Source organism: Vidua chalybeata, chromosome 9 (assembly GCF_026979565.1).
Source record: "Vidua chalybeata isolate OUT-0048 chromosome 9, bVidCha1 merged haplotype, whole genome shotgun sequence".
Classification (NCBI taxonomy): Eukaryota; Metazoa; Chordata; class Aves; order Passeriformes; family Viduidae; genus Vidua; species Vidua chalybeata.
This window is the reverse complement of record NC_071538.1, coordinates 13,843,592-13,861,637: the sequence shown is the minus strand read 5'-3', so window position 1 is coordinate 13,861,637 and position 18,046 is coordinate 13,843,592. Positions and strand designations below refer to the sequence as shown.

At 37.9% G+C, this 18,046-nt stretch overlaps 1 protein-coding gene across 7 annotated transcripts in view; it reads left to right on the top strand.

The window, feature by feature from the left end:
* MAST2 (microtubule associated serine/threonine kinase 2) overlaps window positions 1-18,046 on the top strand; it is a 216,021-nt gene that overhangs the window by 34,609 nt on the left and 163,366 nt on the right. For all 7 annotated transcript variants that reach the window (XM_053950715.1, XM_053950716.1, XM_053950717.1 and 4 more), the window contains one exon: window positions 17,548-17,695. In XM_053950715.1, the coding sequence (XP_053806690.1) occupies window positions 17,551-17,695 (145 nt within the window). In that variant the 5' untranslated portion in view covers window positions 17,548-17,550. The remainder of the gene's footprint in view (window positions 1-17,547; window positions 17,696-18,046) is intronic.

Here is an 18,046-nt window from a genome sequence, read left to right as displayed (position 1 = left end):
CTGCTATTTTACAGCCCACTTAAACTGTATCATTAAAGTCTTCTTCAGATCTTTGGACATAGCTTTTGCAATCTTCAATAACTTAAGCATTGTCAGCAAACTCTGTCACGTAAGTGTCAAACTTCTTTGCTGGATTTTGCTTTAAAATATGGAAAGTGTTGATCCCAGAAAAGATCCATGTGAGACTCCACTGGTGATCCTTCTTTTTTGGAAAAAGGCCAATTGCTCCAACTTACTTCCTGTTCATCAGTCATTAATTCATGACTGAATTGTCCTTCTTACTTCATGACATTTTAGTTTCATTGAGTGAGGGCATCTTTGTCAAACACAGCCTGCTTGGATTTCTGTAAAGGATCAACTTAATCGTTGTATGATTGCTCACTGCATTGAAGGAGAAAAATGGGAAGTTGAGGTGAAAGTGATGGTTGTTTATGAATGACAGTCACCCTCATCCAGAGGCACATTTCAAGCACTAGGCTGTTTCTGTATCATGCTGACATAATTCGTTTTAGTGATATTTATAGTGAAAGATTTGACATAGATCATAGCCAATATTTGTCAGAATTGCTTTGTTAGCATTTTTTTCTTCAGGTAAAAGACAAAGTCCACATAGAAAGGATTCTTCTGTTTCTAGAAGAGGTTTGTGATGGAATTATACCAGACCGTGGTTGGTCTGCAGGGGGTAGGTAGCAAATAGCAACTCACTGTATCCTCTGGTATCAAGTGATGGCTCAGGCTTTGCAAGAGGTGGATCTTCATGCTCAAGGTAATATGTGTACTTTTTTTTTTTCCCAAGGGATGTAATAGATGCAAAGGAGGCAATTAAGACTGAACATTATTTAATAGGTAGGCTGGATCCACCTGAGGAAAACACCTGAAATCAGCTAAAGTCTAGGAGAACATTGGAATGGGGCAAAATCATGATGCTTGCTTTTACTTGTCTGTATGGAATGTCTTTGTTATTTTTTTCCACGAGGAGTCGGAGTTAATGTGTCCCTAACAAATCTAAATGTCCTCTTTGTCTAAAAGCAGAGGGATGATAAACAGATGTGAGGAAAACTGAAGTATTGTGGCAGGTCTGGTGGGATGGAGGTTGAGAGTCAAAGAGTAAAAATAGAGAATACTGAGCCCTGAGCATCACTGAATGATGTTTTCTGCTCTAAAGGCATGCAGGGAGCTAGGGAGTGCTACCTAGGGGTGCTTGCTTTGAGATGTGAGGGAGGAGAAACAGACTCCATCACTTCTGACAAGCTTCCCACTCTTGCTGTGGGTAGACAGGAAAGGATTTATGAGTAGATTCCATGACTTTGTGCCTTTGTTAGTTAAGAAGAGATAAAGGGGAAAACAGTAACAGAAACTCAACAAACAGTCTAAGGCTCTGGTGAGGAACTGCCAGTTGTAGAGGTAGGATTTTGGGGTAGATGGTCCATTTGTTGTATATGAAGTTTAACTCAGCTGCTGCTCATGAAGACTTGGACTGAAATGTTGCTAAACCTGAAGTCTCCCCTGCTGTGTCTTTTTGTTGTATAGGAAATGTTTGGCGGATGCCAGCAGGAAAAGTGCAAACATAGTACAGGGAAAGGCCAAACACCTCCTTAGTCCAGCTTAGTTTTGTGTTGGAGAGCCCTTTCTGTAGGGCAGTCAGTGCAGTGGGCTGCCTCCAGCTTGCCTGGGGAAGGGAGATCCTGTGTGTTCCTCAGACAGTACATTTAGTAATTTTTGCTTGGATACAAAGTATTTCCTGAGCTTTGAACAAGCTAACTGACTTACAATCAATTCATTTAACAATGGCTGTCTCCTGGAACTGTAATGCTACAAACTTTCTGAGAGTGACAAAAATATTCCTTTTTTTCCACGTGTCTTTGAAACTTCATAGATCTTTCTGTCCCAAAGCCAAAATGAAACACTGAGGTTATCCAGTGTGATTTCCCCACATGTGCAGTCTGTGGAGCTTTCCTGAAAGATAAATTAAAACATCTCTCTTAGAAACTGATCTTATCTTAGCATTAGATCATGGTGTGTTTGTCACCTCTTCTGAAAGCTCTGCCAATGTTTAATTATTCCTGCTGTTAGAAAACTAAACGACATCTTACTTCAACGCTTGTTTTGTCTATAGGCCAACTTTCAGTTGTGGAATATGCCTGTGCTAGCACAGGCAGTAAAAATTCTCTACTATCTGATCTGTTTTCCATGCAGAAGTATTTGAAATGTAAAATTGAGCTTTGGTTGGAATAGAAGACAGAGTTCTTTTGCTTCTAGAACTCTGTGCTTTTCCCTCTTGATTGTTCTTGGAGTGTTTGCCAAACCCAGGTAATATTCTGGCAGCAGCCTGAGATAGTGTGATCACAGACAGGCTTCCTCCTTCACTACTTTTGGATACTTGTCTTTTTGCAATTTTGGGGATTGCATTACCACAGTTGGGTGTGTCATATGAGAGAGGGTTTTGTAACATTATGCATGTGTGGATATTTCTCCTTCATCTATGAGTAAAATGCAAATTGGTCCAAGACTACTTATAAACGATAGGTTAGAAAGCTTATTGCTCCTTTCATGTTGTCATTATATTTTGATTTTTTTTTTTTTCTTGGAAGGAATAGCAAAGGATCTTTTCCACTGACTTCTCACCCTGTTCTTTTTTGGAAAGCAGTCAGTGACCAGCAGGGAGAAAACTGGCCAAACCCCAGAGTGCTACTCAGATTTATTTTGTCTCCACAACTGCAGAGAAGCTGTTACCATGCTTTCCTTGCTGCGTGGCAAGCCTGGAAACTGAAGAGCTCTTTCTTTTTTCCTAATTAGAACTTCTGTACTTCAAATATACTAAGTGTTTTCTTTTCTTTTCCCTCTAGGTGACATCAGTGCTAGTAAAGGCAGTACCCCTGTTGTGATGAGCTCTGTATGTAGACTGCAGAACAGTTTGGTGTTCTTTGGTTATTTCTACCATGAGTCTTCCCTTTTGATTGACATGTGAAGAATAAAGTTTTTGGAGTTCATTTGGCACTTTGCTTCTCAGTTTTCTCTACAGCTCTGACTCTCAGGTTGTTGATCACAGCTCTGTTGCAGCTCCCTCAGTCATGGACCCTGTGGGTAACAGCTCACTACACTCAAAGCTGTTCTTTATAACTTCATGTCAAAACCTACAGGCTGGGATGAAACTTAATCTGAAGAAGATGAGGGTTTATTTTCAAAATTCAAGCACATAAACTGAATCAAATGGACTTATTGCTAGCAATGCAGATTGCATTTGCAATCAAGTGTAGTTTTTACTATTCACATTACATATTCTATAAAAGCAAATACAGCTTAATCATAGCCAAATATGTTCTGTAAACATCATTGCCCCTTTTTATGAAAGGAGGGATGGAGTGCTGCTGACTTCTAGAAGATCAGGAGCCATCTGTTTATATAAATGCTTACTGCCACCTGTTCTGTGACATGGTTGTTTAGGGTTGATTTTAGGGTAGTTCTGACCTGTGTCTCTTTGGTCAAGGGAGCTAAAGAAAGTTCCTAAGGAGGACATTGGTAAAGACTCCTGAATTACAAGTTGTGATTGGATCTTGCCATTAAAAACTCAGTTACTGTTTGCAGACCTCAAACTTTGTTTTCTCATCTTCCTTTGTTGCTGTCTGATTTTTTTTTATGGCAGGAAGAAAGCAAAAAAATAAAAAGTGCTGTTTTCTAATAAAAAGCACAATTCTAGCCTGTGGAGCTTCTAATATGGTTAACCAGAGTCCAGAGTGCATGGTTAGTTGGCAGGCATTCTTACTTATCCTCAGACTTTATTTTCCAAAGTTTATTCCCTTTTCTATGGAGAAATAAAGGAAGTGAAGAAGCCAGGGTGTAGCTGCGGAGGAATCGGATGTTCTCTTGTGACACACGTGGTTCTATCTTTGTTTTCTTCTTGGTCCTTTTTCTGAGGACGCAGGAAAAGAAACCAGAAAGAACAAACCTGTCAGTGCCCCATAGGTGTGTCTCACTGCCTGCCGTAAGCTGATTCTTGTTGATGCCAGAGCTGCTTCTGCCTGACTTCTTCATTAGCCATAGGTTTGCCTTTCTGTGTCCTCATCAAACAGAGATGGCAGCTCCTGGCGAGCTCTTCCTCTGAGTTCACTTGTGTGTTCATACTGATGTTTAATGATGTGGGGTGCTGAAAAAGTGACCAAGGGAAAGAGTCATCTAAAAGCAGGCAAAGGGGAATAGAATCAAGGGATCAATTCTGTAATGTGCTTATTGGATAATAACAGAATTGAGCCAAAAGATAAATCCAGATGCAGACAAAAGGGATGTGGAGTTAAGTGACCAATTCTGCAATGGGCTTGTTGGGTAAGAGCAGAGTGGCACCAGAGGGCTGATGGCACTTCTCTGGCCTGAGAAAATGGAATCATCACTTCTCTCAAAGTTGAGTATTAATGGACAAATTTCGGTTGTGTAAATCAATAACTAGGTAGGCATTGTATCAGCAGCTTAGATGATTCAGCTCGCCCATGGGAGATTTCGATTTCCTGTCACAAGTGAAGAGTAAGAGCAAATATTGTATTAGCCACAATAATTTCATGTATTGCATATTAGAATAGCTAAGCAGGCAGTGGAAAGATCCAGTACACTGCATTTCTTGTCCAAAAGTGGAATAGAAGTGAAGGAGCCAAGAGAATTCTTCTATCAGAAGTCCCTGGGTTTGGTGTGGCATGGCTTTTCTTTAGAAAAATTATTAGCCTTAAGGGGAAAGCTGCTGCTACTTACTGTTTGTTACAGAGCACTTGAGGACAACAGTGGGGTGCTGTCCAAGGCTAGGATTAGGCAGCTGCAAAGCACTCAAAGATTTTGGATATATTCCTGACTGGAGGCTTTGGGAAACCAAGTAATAGATCCAAGTGTTACTGTGTTGGAGGAATGGGTATGTGTGACTTTACACCTAGCAGTTGACTTCTTGAGCAAGCCCACCTGCCTTCTTGCAGCACAGAGTGTAAATGTTGTCCTGCCTGTCAAGGTAGTTCTTAAGAGTCTTTAGAAGGGGCAATTCTTTATTTTTCTCTGATAGATATTTTTTGCCTGCCATAAGCCAACATATCTTTTGTGCTATAAGAAAGGCAGTGGATTATTGTAGATATGATGATAGGCATTTATTTAAAATAAAAGTTTTTTGAAGTCTTATTTAATTCCTATTAATGGAAGCTGAGTAGCTGAAGCTAATGAAGCAGTGAAGACCACCAGGCTGGTGAACTATTTGAGACTGAACCAAAATGCTTTATCACTCAGCAAGACTTTGTTCCTCAAGAACCACAATAGATAAATGGACAAGTCATATAGAGTCTCAGTGATTTCATTTCCACATCAAATAATGATGTGCTGTGGTTAGTGTATTTTTGTAGTGAAATAGTACTGTTTGAAGCCTGGTGAAAATGCTGCTCTTTGAAGGAAGAAACAGGGACACTCAAAAACTACCTTTGAAACCAGATTTAGAACTTTTTAATTTACGCTTCCTCTAAGCTGTGTCTTTTGAGTTTTTTATTTAACTTAAAGTTAGGTCCCACAAACCCTAAATCTAGTATTTTGTCAGAAGTTATTTTCAAATGTTCTGTTAGAAATACATGTTACAGTGCAGTGAGGGAAGAGGGTTCAAGACTGATGGCCTAGTCTTGCAATAATTTGGAAGTGTAGCTTATAATTTTTTTGCTATTTGAAATTACTCTAGTGTTAATGGAGTCTATTATGTACATGGAAAATAGGATGATGCTGTGTTTCTTTCCAGAAAAATATACTGTCTTTGCTATTGGAGTTGCATCATAAATATTTTCACTTTTTGTTATACATATAGTAAACATTTCTACCAATAAAACATGTTTTAAAACCTTTTAGTTGGTCTGGATTTTTATGAATGTAAAAGCAAGACATCAATTCAAAACATTCCATGTGTGTGTTTAAATTTCCAGAAACAGATGGCACTGTTGAGGGTGGACTCTGGGGAGTGTAAGAATTTTTGAAGTGTAATTTCTGGTTTAGTTTCAGTCCACACAAGTCTCCATGAGCTGTCTATATAGGAAGATTTTCTCTAATGATTTTTGTTATAAGGTGAGAGAAGTAATCCACCATAAACATTCTCAGCTGTTTGTAGCCAAAATAAGTTGATTAGTTAATTGATTGATACTTGGCAAATTTTTGTCTTGACATTTACTGAGTCATGCTGTGTTCTGAAACTCTTGTAGGTGTTTGACATATCAGCTAATTCAGCTAATGCTAAAAATACTTAACGAGTTATAATAAGAAGCTGATTTTCAGTGCACTTCTAGAATGCACCTTCTATTATCTGCTCCTTGTCCAAACACCCTGCAATCCATTCAGGACAGATTTCCAGTGCAGTTTTTGCTTCTAAGGGGCTCATTCAGCTGGTCCTAACTTCTTGCAGTGGCTGTGAGCTGTCATGTGGAAATTGGCTGGATATACACTGTGTGTGTTTATCACTTGGATATGTTAGCTGCTAGCACAACAGGATTAAAAGCCAGTAATAGATTGTGTAGGTCCTGCCATCCCTTTTGAATTTCCCCTATGGGATTTGATGGAAGAGTTCACAGAACAGATTGTCTTTCAGGATGGAAAAGACAGTAAAGAAAGGTTACAGTAGTAAACAAATGCTGGCCTGCAGCATTCAGAAGGCAGTTTTGCTGAAGACTAAATTATGTGTGCATTTAGACCCAAACTTGAGACACTTTGTTGTAGTTTGTTAATCCAAACAAACAAAAACTAAGTGGAAAAGGTACATCCACCAAGGAGTGAGGGGGATTCAGTCTGTGGGATCAAAACTTGAGAAAACATTTCAGCTACGTTTCAGGAAGCTTGAAGACTTCTATGAAATGCAGTACTTGTCAGTTTGATTAATTGATGCTCAAGCCTGTCTTCCTTTTATCCTTTGAAAATACAGCTGTCATGCTTTGAGCTCAATAATGATTTAAAAAACCTAGTTTTCTCATACATTAGTTTTCTTATATGCCTTTCTGTTACTATGTATGATGGGAACTTGGTGCTGCTGCCTCTGTAGGTTGTTTTCATCCCACTCAGGGTCATGCACGTGCAGAAAGACTGCACAAACACCTGAGTTAAACTCTGCAAATGATTTAAGCCTAGTTCCATGTTTCCAGGAAGGCTATCTCCCTGTGCAGAGTTCTTTTGGTGGAGCCTCTTGGGATAGGACAAGGGGTAATGGTTTTAAACTGAAGGAGGGTTGATTTTGATTAGATATAAGAAGAATTTTTTACAAAGAGTGTGGTGATACACTGGAGTAGGTTGCTAAGAGAGGTGGTGGGTGTCCCATGTCTGCAGGGGTTCAAGGGCAGGTTGGAGGGGACTTTAAACAACCTGGTAACCTGGTATAACACTGCCCATGGCAGTGGGGTTGGAACAAGATGGTCTTTAAAGATCTCTTCTAACCAAAGCCAATACATGATTCTATGATTTCCAGATATCCCAGGTGCTAAACTAGAGATTTGCTTCTCTCTGCATTGAAGGGCATACAGCTCAGAATCATCAAATTGTGTTTCTCTGCATTCTTAAAATACCATTTGTTATTATGAAACAAGTACACAAATGACAAAACTACCTTTGTCTTCCATGCAGCTTTCAGAGAATACAACTTCACTAATGCAAGGAAAGTGTTAAACTCTAGGAAAGACAAAACTGGACAAGAGTGTGTAATGTCAGTGTGGGGTGCTACTTGGAAAAAATGCACTGCTAGTGAAGTGATTTCATGTCTAGCAATGTTTCTTTGATGTTCGTTCTGTTAATCTGGTAGCTGTGTGTCCTCTGTTCACTGAGGGCTAGCAGCAGCTCTCATGACTGTATCATAATCCACTTTAATTGTAAAGGAGCTTTTATAATGCCCCAGAGCAAGGAAATGTCATCTCACAAATGGAATGCCTAGTAATTAAAACAGGTTTATTAGTTGCTAAAATCACAACATTCAATATTTAGTGTATTTACAAGCATTTTATTATAATAAAAATAACATTTTAAAATGGAGCCTTAGTAAAGATCTTTAGAAGGAAATGAGGGAATCAAGTCAGAACTGATGTCAAGTGTTCTGGACAGCACCAGAAGATCAGAGAACAAATGAATAAATTATAATCACTGTTTTAGAGAAAAGCTTATAAATGAGTTGTATGGTTACTGCAGTAACTGGAGGCATTTAGATATTTAAATATCCAGGCACAGATGAATGCTGTGACATATTAGTAGCAACTATGTCTTTATTAATTGACTTATATTGCACCTGTGCAGTATGAAGGTAGCAAAAATATGACCCTGAAAGCTAAATTATTCATGAATTTAATTATTTGTATATTTTTTGACGTTTACATTAATCTCTGTTTTTAGGACAGAAGAGAAACTGTTTCCAGGGTTGTTTTGTCAGTTTAGCAGACACTTCAGAAGTGTCAGCTGACTCCAGTCTTTGAGCTCAAGGCACGGTGCTGTTCATAAACCTAACACTGGGCATTGTTTCTGTTCTCAGGCAGAAGGGAAGAAATACGTCTTGTCCTTGAAAAAAATTTTGGCTTTTGTTCCTTTGTGATGGAACTGTATTACCCTGCTTGGTGAGGAGAAGCTTTTGTGCAGATTATAGAGTCTCCATTTCTTTGTGCAGACATTGATAAGAATTGTGAATTAGCTTGTCTTTGCCATTTAATGGCAAATTTCTGTTAAGAGAAGCTAAGAACTAAGCACTTATTGTGTGTTCAAGGGTTGACTTAGTTTTGTTTAGGTCTAAAGCCACTGGTAATTTTATTTACAGTTTTATAATAAATTGATAATTTTTTTCCTGTTCTGTGCATGCAGATCTGCTGTTGAACCTCAGGGAAAATTTGTTCTCAGGAAAAACCTCACACAAGTGCTTCTTATTTTTGGCTCTGAATCGATCTGCTTATCTCATTTGTGGTAGGAAGTGAGAAGGTTGCAGATGTTTCATGGAAACAAAAAGGTTGATGCCAAAGAACTGGAACTTCACAAAATTTTTTTTTTTTCATGCTCCAAATAGAGATCCTCCTCAGTGATTATAACATCAGATTAAAATCTATGTTGGTCTCTCTTTGTCATATATATCATATATATGATATATATGATCATATATATATTTGTCATATATATATTTGTCATATATATCTTAGCAGTCTATTGGTTTTTGTTGTGTTTTATTTTGCCAGTAATCTCTAAGTACAGATGGTTCCACTACTGCTACTATTCAGGTTATATCTGTGGTCTATAGAAGAATCCTGGGCAAAAAAAATAGTGTTGCTGAAGTTGATTCCTGTTGTGTTTTCTGGTTTCATACTTTGCTTTGTTATTCAAGTAAGCTTGAAGAGTTATGATCAAGTTTTAAAATTGTATTACCCATCTGTAAGTAGCCATTCAATGTCTGATTAGAAAACCCCCTTGAGCTCACTTGAGTGATTTTCCACCAAAATTCAGTTTATGAGTTATTTTTATATTTTCTTTGTAAGCAGCTTCATTTGAAATAAGCCTTGGGATAGCAGTTGGGCATGGATTTCTTTCCTCTGGACTCCTTAGTCTTGGGACAGTTTTTTAAGAGCAATATCTCATACTGGATCAATAAATATTTTTATTTGAGCTTGTACTTCAAACGTAATGAATCTTAACATTTTGCTTTAGAAATTGCTTTTTGCAAAACAAGATTAGAACTCTGTATTATTAGTAAATAAGTAATTTTTATACAACACACATTTTAATGCACTGTTATTGTTCACATGTAAAACTTTGTATTTTCAGCTAGTATTTTAATTTAAAATATATTTTATTTGTGCCTTAGACATAGAAAAGTCTATATCGTTTTGGGTCAAGAATCAAATATGAATACAGATAACATCTGTTAGGTTTTCTAACTCAACCTGGAAGTTCCAGTCTGAAATGTATAAAATCAGATGAAACCTTCTTCCTGGTTCTACTGCTATGAAGTAATTGTTTGTTTGTGTAAATTGAATGAACTTAAAATTTTCCGCTAGGTTTTGTTAATCTCTGTTCCTAAAAAAACAGGGAGTTTACATTCCAAATAAAAATTAATTGGATTGTAACATTTTACTGGGCATTAAACAGAGTTTACACAGGTATAGGTAGGTATTTTATGTTGGTTTGTTCTTTCCCTGTGAACGAGACAGTGAGACAATGTCATGTGCACAAAAATCAATGTAGCTGGGGATCTGAAATCTCCAAAGTGAGCATCAGTGTTGCAGGGAATGAAGGTGCCCTGCAGATTCCTCTGGTAAGTCTCCTTTTTATAGCCAATAAGAAATCATAGGTTTCTTTGCCTGCACAGATGAAAGTGCAGCTGTTCCTGCTGCTGGCCTGGTTCCACGAGCAGTTCCCGTTCTAGTCTGACTCACAGCCTAGTTGGGCTAAGAGGGCTTAAGTTCAGTGTTTTCTGTGTAATAAATATCTGAATAAATCTGTGGGGAGCTGACAAACAAGAAAAGTTTGATTTGCTAATACTGTGGATTAGGGTCTTCAGCAAATCTAAACATGCATGTCTATTTAATCATGTAAAACCTAATAGACAAGAATAGAGAAGATAAATGAGATAAATTTGATAACACACAGGATGCTCAAGAGAACTTGCAGTAATTCTAGTCAGTGATGCTGGAACTTATCAGATACTTGACACATCTTTAGAGTCTATTGAAAGAAAATCTTCAGAGAGAAGGTGTTTTGATGTCTTATAAAATCAAATTTTATTACAAATCCCTTTTTTGGTGGGGGTCATATTTCTTTTAATCCTTACAGCGTATGACTAAGGATGATGAATGATAGAGTTGTTTTGTTTTATCTGGCCAGGAGTTAATTTCCCTGCTCAATACAACCTTTTAATGTTTGCAATACTCATGCTAGAAGAGCAATGATAAAGGAATGATGTGGCCTTTAATGCTCAGTGTCTTTGTTCAGACTGGTTTTGTTGTCAGTGCAGCTACTGAGCGTGGTGTGGCGTTTGGAGTCTTGATAGATTGATAGTGGTTTCTTTGAGCCTCTGTGAAGTCTGATAGAGACTTTAGAGGCTCTGTTTCTTTTTATTCCCTTGATGAAATTCATTTGGCTTTAGGCATTTACGAGCTGAATTCAAGAATTACTCTTCCCTTTTGGATGTTGGGGAGATCTTGAAATAGGGTTGAATACTTTGTTTAAGCCATTTGTGTTTTCATGTAAGGACCAAATATTCAAGCTGATATAATTTAATCATCAATTACCTTGTCTTCTAGACTGTGGTTCCATTAGGAATAAAACAATTCTGCATCTCAATGGGCCTCAGGGGCTAATAATGTACACAGTTATAAATATTTACCTTTTCTTTTTAACAAGCTTTTTCATGTGATCCTGCAGCTGGGACACTTCACAACAAAGTTAACAGCACTAACTTCCCTGATGAAACACTAAATCTTCTAATTCATTCGTTCTAGTCAAACAGGGCATGTAACTCCTGAAGAGTTAACAAGAAGAGAAATCTCACTGAAGAAGATAAGGAGGATGTATCTGATAGTATGGGCTTCTGATACTGGGTCTCTTAGGGAATGTTCCTTTTTTTTCTTGTCTGTTTGGTTTTAACGCTGGGATTTTTTAACACGAAGTTTTGAGTTTGTAACTTTTCTGTCATCTGTGGTGTAACTGCAGATGAGTGTGCAGAGGAAGCTGTAGGTATTCAGAATGGTAAATGTGTGTGTGATCTGTTAAAAACATCACTGTTGCAAATAACACTTGGCTTTGCAGTCATTTTGAAAACTTAATATTGACACTTAGTTCAGTTTATATATTTGCTGTTGTAGGAATGTTAGAATTTATTGCAAAGTTCTTCAAATAAATCTACTACAGAGAAAAATAGTTTAGAACTCTCTTCTGTCTTTAAATACTGACACTTTTATATAATGCAATACATTCTGTAAAGCTTTTCTCTGTTGTTGATGTTGTAAACCAATATATTATGTTGATTTACTGTAATTTTCCTTGGTTCTGCTGTCTCTGACATTTTTCAGGGTGCTGCTGGCAAGTACATGAGTTAAGCAGATACAGTTAAAAAGAGACTTAGTTGCAAATTCTTATTTAGCCTACAATTTTGGTCACATGTGGGCTCACCCCAGCTTCCTGGCAAACTGCTGGCCCTCTCCTCTCAATGTGTAATGCCCAGACTAGAAAGTTAAGGCAAATTTCTGTGCTAAATACTAAAGCATAAATACTATTATTCCATTGCACTAATTGCTACTTATATAGATAGATAGTTGGTCTGTGATCTGTTGTCTAGGCCTTTAATTTTCAGTGTATTTAGAGTATATTAGAGCAGGTATAATGATAGGATCAGATTTATCTTTCATTAAGGGTATGCACACAGATTATATAAAGTGATGAGGAAAGGCTGAGAAGAAAAAGAATGCTTCTCAGATATGCACACAGCCCTGACACAATAAGCTTTTATCTTTTAAAGGACAAACAGTACTGTGTTAAAAAATAGAAAATGCAGCTTTCAATGTTGACTATTTTTGGTGCTGTCAAATAAGTCAGAAAGTATCAAGTTACCCTCAACTTACTTTGCTCATTGGTTATATTCCTTACAAGATGGGCTAATAACAGTGAATTCTTGCCCAGTTTATTGTAGCTAAATTTTCATTCTTCCTTCCAACAGTTTGCTAGGATTCACTTCCAGATGACCTAAGGTTGTTATGCTCATTAGGCTTCATAAAAAAGGTTTCTAATTTTTCTTACTAATGAATTTCCTGTTCATAAAAAACTTTTGTGTAGATTCTCCACCCCCTGGCTAACAGTTTCACATATTTTGACCTGCAGCCTTGAATATTTGTCAGTCACAATTGAGTGCTTTTGCTTGTCTTAGAGATTGTGGGGTAGTTTGTGTTTGATTTAATTATAACACATTTACATGCAAGGAAATGTCCTTTGCATGATCTGTTACTTCTTAAATATAGGCTACAAAAACAGGGCTTGAGAAGTTTAATCCCAGCATTGGTCTGATGCTGATGTATCAGTCTTGCTGACCGTATGATGCTTCACCTGGCAGTCGAAGCAAAACACAAATCCAGACTTGCAGTATTCACCTGCCTTTTGGAGATTAGAGCCCTGTGCTGCTCTCTTGCAGCACCATTAAATGAACAATGGTTAAACAAAAGAGCTTCTGACAATCCTTGCAGTGGTTTGCCTGCTTGTTCTTTTATTTCCTGCTTCCTGTGCAATGAGGGCTGGGAAGGATGCTTGTAGCTGTATTCTGAAATTACAGGTCAGGATTTTAACAGGGGATACAGTGATCAGGCAAATAGAGAAGCACGTTTGGCTTCTTGTCTTTTGTCTGCATCGCCTGTGACAATCTGGTTCTCCCATCCAGCTGAGTCTGATAACCACAATGTGAGATTTCAGGCAAGAGGAACAGACTTAGGTTTATTCCAGTATCAGAACTCTTTTAGTGCTTCTTCTGTGCAAATGTGGTAAGTGACTGAGCTGAGAAATTTAGAGCCTCTTGATAGTCAAGAAAGGCTTTAGCCATTCTTCTTAATATCCTGCTATTTCAAGTTACATGAGCAAACGTTTGTGTACCTTTGTAGGGAGTGATAGCAATAATCTTTGCCTAGCAAATCAAGATTATGTGATGCTTTTATCTTCAGCCCTAAGCTTTGCAGGAATCAGCTGGCTGTTTGAATCTGATTTTTAGCTTGTGGCAAAAGCCACAAGCCGAAAGTAAATTAAGTTCTTTATCACCTTTGAAAAGAAATGAATGGAGAGAGGCTCCCAGTCCTTTTCACAGGGTGTGATCAATGTGTTACATGCTTACTAATGCTTTCATCTCTAGGGCTGTAACATTTTTTTCTTTTGAAAAGTGGAAGTGGAGTCCTTAAAATTATGGCAGTTTGTTCTATGTAATTTATTCTTCAACCACTTGCTCTGATAGATTAATTTTGTAGTTTGAAAGCATGTAAGCAAAATTTTGCTCTACCACTGCAAAAAGTCTTTATTCATCAATTTGGAATGTTGTGTAAGATTTTTGTGTTCTTTATATGCATTGCTTTGAGGCAAGCACAGGGAAAGATCTCTTCCTCTAGTTTTTTCCTTCCTTGTTTAAGAGTGGTAATGTAATCTACTGCTATTTTCATGCAGTTCATCTGTGATCTGCAATATCAAAGCAGGGTTTTGATGGATGAGTGAGGTAAATTGCAGTCTTATGGAAGACAGCTCTATTGTTATCAAGCTAAAACTTTCCCTCTTCATTGTTTTGCTGACACAATATGGGCACAGCTCTTAGAAAATGAAATTTTAAATTGGCTCTGTTGCACTTAGCATTTTTTAAAACATAATAGGATGTCTCAGATCAGTGCACTTTTTAAATGAACTTTTAAAATATCTATTTGAAAAGTGACTTTAACAGTATATAAACCTGCAGAATGTATTGGAGGCCCTTTCTTCCAGACATTTAACACTTATGTAGTCTTCTGAACATTGCCCAGTGTTTAATGTGCTTAACAAGAAAAGGATTCATGAAGAGGTTTCCATATGTAATACGTACCAAATCCATCATTTCTAGAAGACAGCCTGGATTCTTTGGTGAGTGTGAGAAGCTGTTTTTACCCTTCTACTATTCCTTTCTTATCTCTGCAGTAGAAGTTTTGGTGGAAAGCTGAACCTGGGGACAGCTGTCACAGGGAATGGCTTTTTGAAAAGTGGCTTATGCCACTGGGCTGACCTCAAAGGTGTGTGTAGGCAGGGTGCTGTAGCTGATCAGATAGGAGTAGGTGTGCCCTTCAGCTGGGAGCTTTTGATTTAGATATTATCAGATCTACAAGACTTGTGTACTGTAACTCAAGAAGACACATTAAGAATTTGTAATTATTTTTGCCAATAAAAAGAGACTGTGCATAGAGGGAAAAGGGGAAGGGTAGGGAAGTGGGCACATTCTTTCCCTGGTAAGCATTGTCTGTTCTGTATATTGTGGAGAAAGAGAGATGTAAAACACACAAGTTGCTTGTAGCATGACTTAGAGTAGTTTTGTTTCTGAGTTCAGTGCCTTTCCTTGCCTGGTGTCCCAAGTGAAAGAATGTTCTTATTTAGTTGCAGTTCACTGAGAACGATTGGTGAGAGGGGTGTGTGTGTGTGTGTTGAAGGGGAGGGGAGTATGCACCTGAAGGGGAAAAACCAAAACACCAACCCAAATGAAACCTCCAAAACACCAACAAACACCCCCAAAACTTTGAACAAAGAAGTCCCAGTTAGAACACTTCACTTTAAGTTAGTCTTTGACATTTTAATTTTAACTGCTGCTGACATACACGGGGCCTTTCAACACATGACTAGTTTCAGAGAAGTAGCTGGATACTGAAGGATGCTGGGAATATTTGGAATTGAAGCATAAAGGGTGTGAGAGGGTAGGCTGGATGAAGTTCTTAAGTAATTTGCTTGTAAGCTGGAGTGCCTATGTTCGTAGGTTTGTTGGTTTTTTTTTTTTTTTTTTTGAGTTGTGGTAATTTCAGACTGTCACAGATGGTAAAGATGTGCCAGATTTCAGACATTATAGGCATAGCACAGGCCTTATTAAAAGTATGTCTGTGCTTCTGTATGTCTACTTACAGTCATATACACAAATATAACCATGTTCTGCCATTCTGAATAGAAACAGCAGACTCCCTGCCCTTGGCCTCTGCAGCTTTCAGAGTCCCCTGTGCTGGGGGACTGCTAATGCTGCAATTTAATATTATTTAGCTTACTCCCAAGTACAGGGAGAAAGATGGGTAGATGTCATTTCAGCTCTCCAAATGACAGAAAAGGGGAAGTGTACAGGCTGCTGCAAACGAAGGACTTTAGGACTTTGTGGGGAAGGTCAGAGACAAATGAAAATGTGACGCTCTTTGCTCCAAGATGTGCACAAGGAACCATAAGATTTAAACAGTTTTTCAGCTGAGCAGTTTTCTCTATCCCTCCCCACTCTTGCACCAACACAACTGTTTGCAGCTGTGTGAGCTGGGCAAGTGAGCTGACCTGCTCTGGTACCCAGCTGTCTCTGGTGATCTGGTTTAGGCACTGTGGTGACTGAAAGTCTGACCAGAACCAGAGAAGAAATTGTATCCAGAGCAGCCTGGGAAAGGTGCTGAGGCTGATGTGGAGCACAGCACTGCTGTCCCTCAAACAGTAATAAAGTTATTCAGTATTATGAAGTGTCAAAAGATTTCATGATTAGAAGGAGATGGTGTCTAAGAAAGGTTGTGAATGAGTGACTCAGAGCTAAATGAGAATTCTATTTCAAATCCCAAATATGTTTTTTTTTATATATAAAGCCATTTTATTAATCTCCTTCCCATCCCCTCCCTTCCCCTTGAGGTTTTTAAAGTGTGTACTCCTGGTTTGGATTTGACAGTTTGAGGCATAACACTGTAGACTGAATAGATTTGAATTAATGACTTTAGAAATAGATTTTGACTTGAATCTGCAAATTTTAATTAAAAACCATAACTGGTAAACTAGTTTTTGATTTAAACATAATTTAAAACTATGTTAAATCATGTGGTCATGTATCACGCAGGGAAAGTTTTTATTCTGCCTCAGATGAGATTTTTATGAGGATAAGCATGGCTTGAAGTGCTGTATAGGTAATGAGAGGCATTTGAAATAAAATGGAGTAGTCCATTAAAACAAGTGGAGTGTTTCACACTGCAGAGAAAGGAGAACTTGAACAGTTCATCTATATGGGCTATAATGGAAAGTGTCACATCTTCAAATCCATGTCTGATAGCAAAGCTTGTTGTTCTTCTTTGGGTGTGGAATGAGAGTTTGACACCTCCAGAACAATGAAAAGCATGAGGAAAGCACTAACAAGTGGTTGTGCTTGACACTGCTCTGCCTACGCTGTTTTGACTGAAATTTTGCTGTATGCTGTGAAAGGAATTCACATGTGTGGGAGTGTTTCTGACAAATACATGTCTAATTTTGTTTGTAGTAATAACAAAGACATGACACAAAGGCTGATCGTTATCCTAGTTATTATTTAGTTATGCATATGGTCTTCGTAGATCTGTAACTTATAATAGGAGTTTTGGGTTGCAATAGACATTGCAACAGTTTCTTTATAGGTATATTACTCATAGGCTGAATGGAATAAAGATTGAAGAACATGGGAGAAAGTACTTTTTCTCTAGCAGGAAATAGCTTTAATCAAAGCTGAGCTTGTTTTTTTCAGCACCATTTTCTCCTAAATACTGTAAGAGAAAAGAACTGTTGTAGCATAATTACATTTTTCTGACTATTATTAATGGTATTTCTTGCAGCAGTGGTGTTCAAGGACCACAGTTGACAGGGACCTTGTGATGTGCTTTCTGTGCAGCTATGGGGCACCAAAGAGGGGGATATGCAATGTTAAAAGTTGTTGTTTTGGTTCTTTTTTTTTTCTTTTTTCTTTTTTTGGGTGGGGTGTGTTTCTTTGTATTTTTTTAAACAGTCTCCTTTTTGCTTTGGAGATTGCATGTTTCAGACAGGGGATACTTGGCTGGCATTAACAAGTTTTGCATGTTTTTCTTCCTCCAGGAGATGATAACTGAGTCCACTCCACTGCGTTGCAGGAAACTCAGCAATCCTGACATCTTTTCATCTGCTGGGAAAACCAAGCTCCACCGTCAGCTAAGTCAAGATGACTGCAAGCTACGAAGAGGTAGCTTGGCAAGTTCTTTGTCAGGTATGCCATTTTGTAGAGTATGACACTTGGTTACTATTAAAGATGCAGCATTGTTGGCATAACAGTCATAATAAAAGATACTGGTAAGTCACTGGTAAGGTGATCTCTTGTTGGCAGGGCATACAAAATTTTATGTAAGAGAAAAGATGCAAAAAGAAACATCAGTAGAAATTAGAGTGAAATTTTGTATATTGCCCAGAGTGAAAAGTGAAAAGCTAAGATTTAATATGCAAAGTTAAAGAATGGAGTTGTGGAACTTTAGGTGACACATTGGTGTATTCTTACCCCTTTTAACATCAGCATTGACTGTAAGCTTGCTCACTTTGCTCTTTTGTTTTTTACTGGGAAACT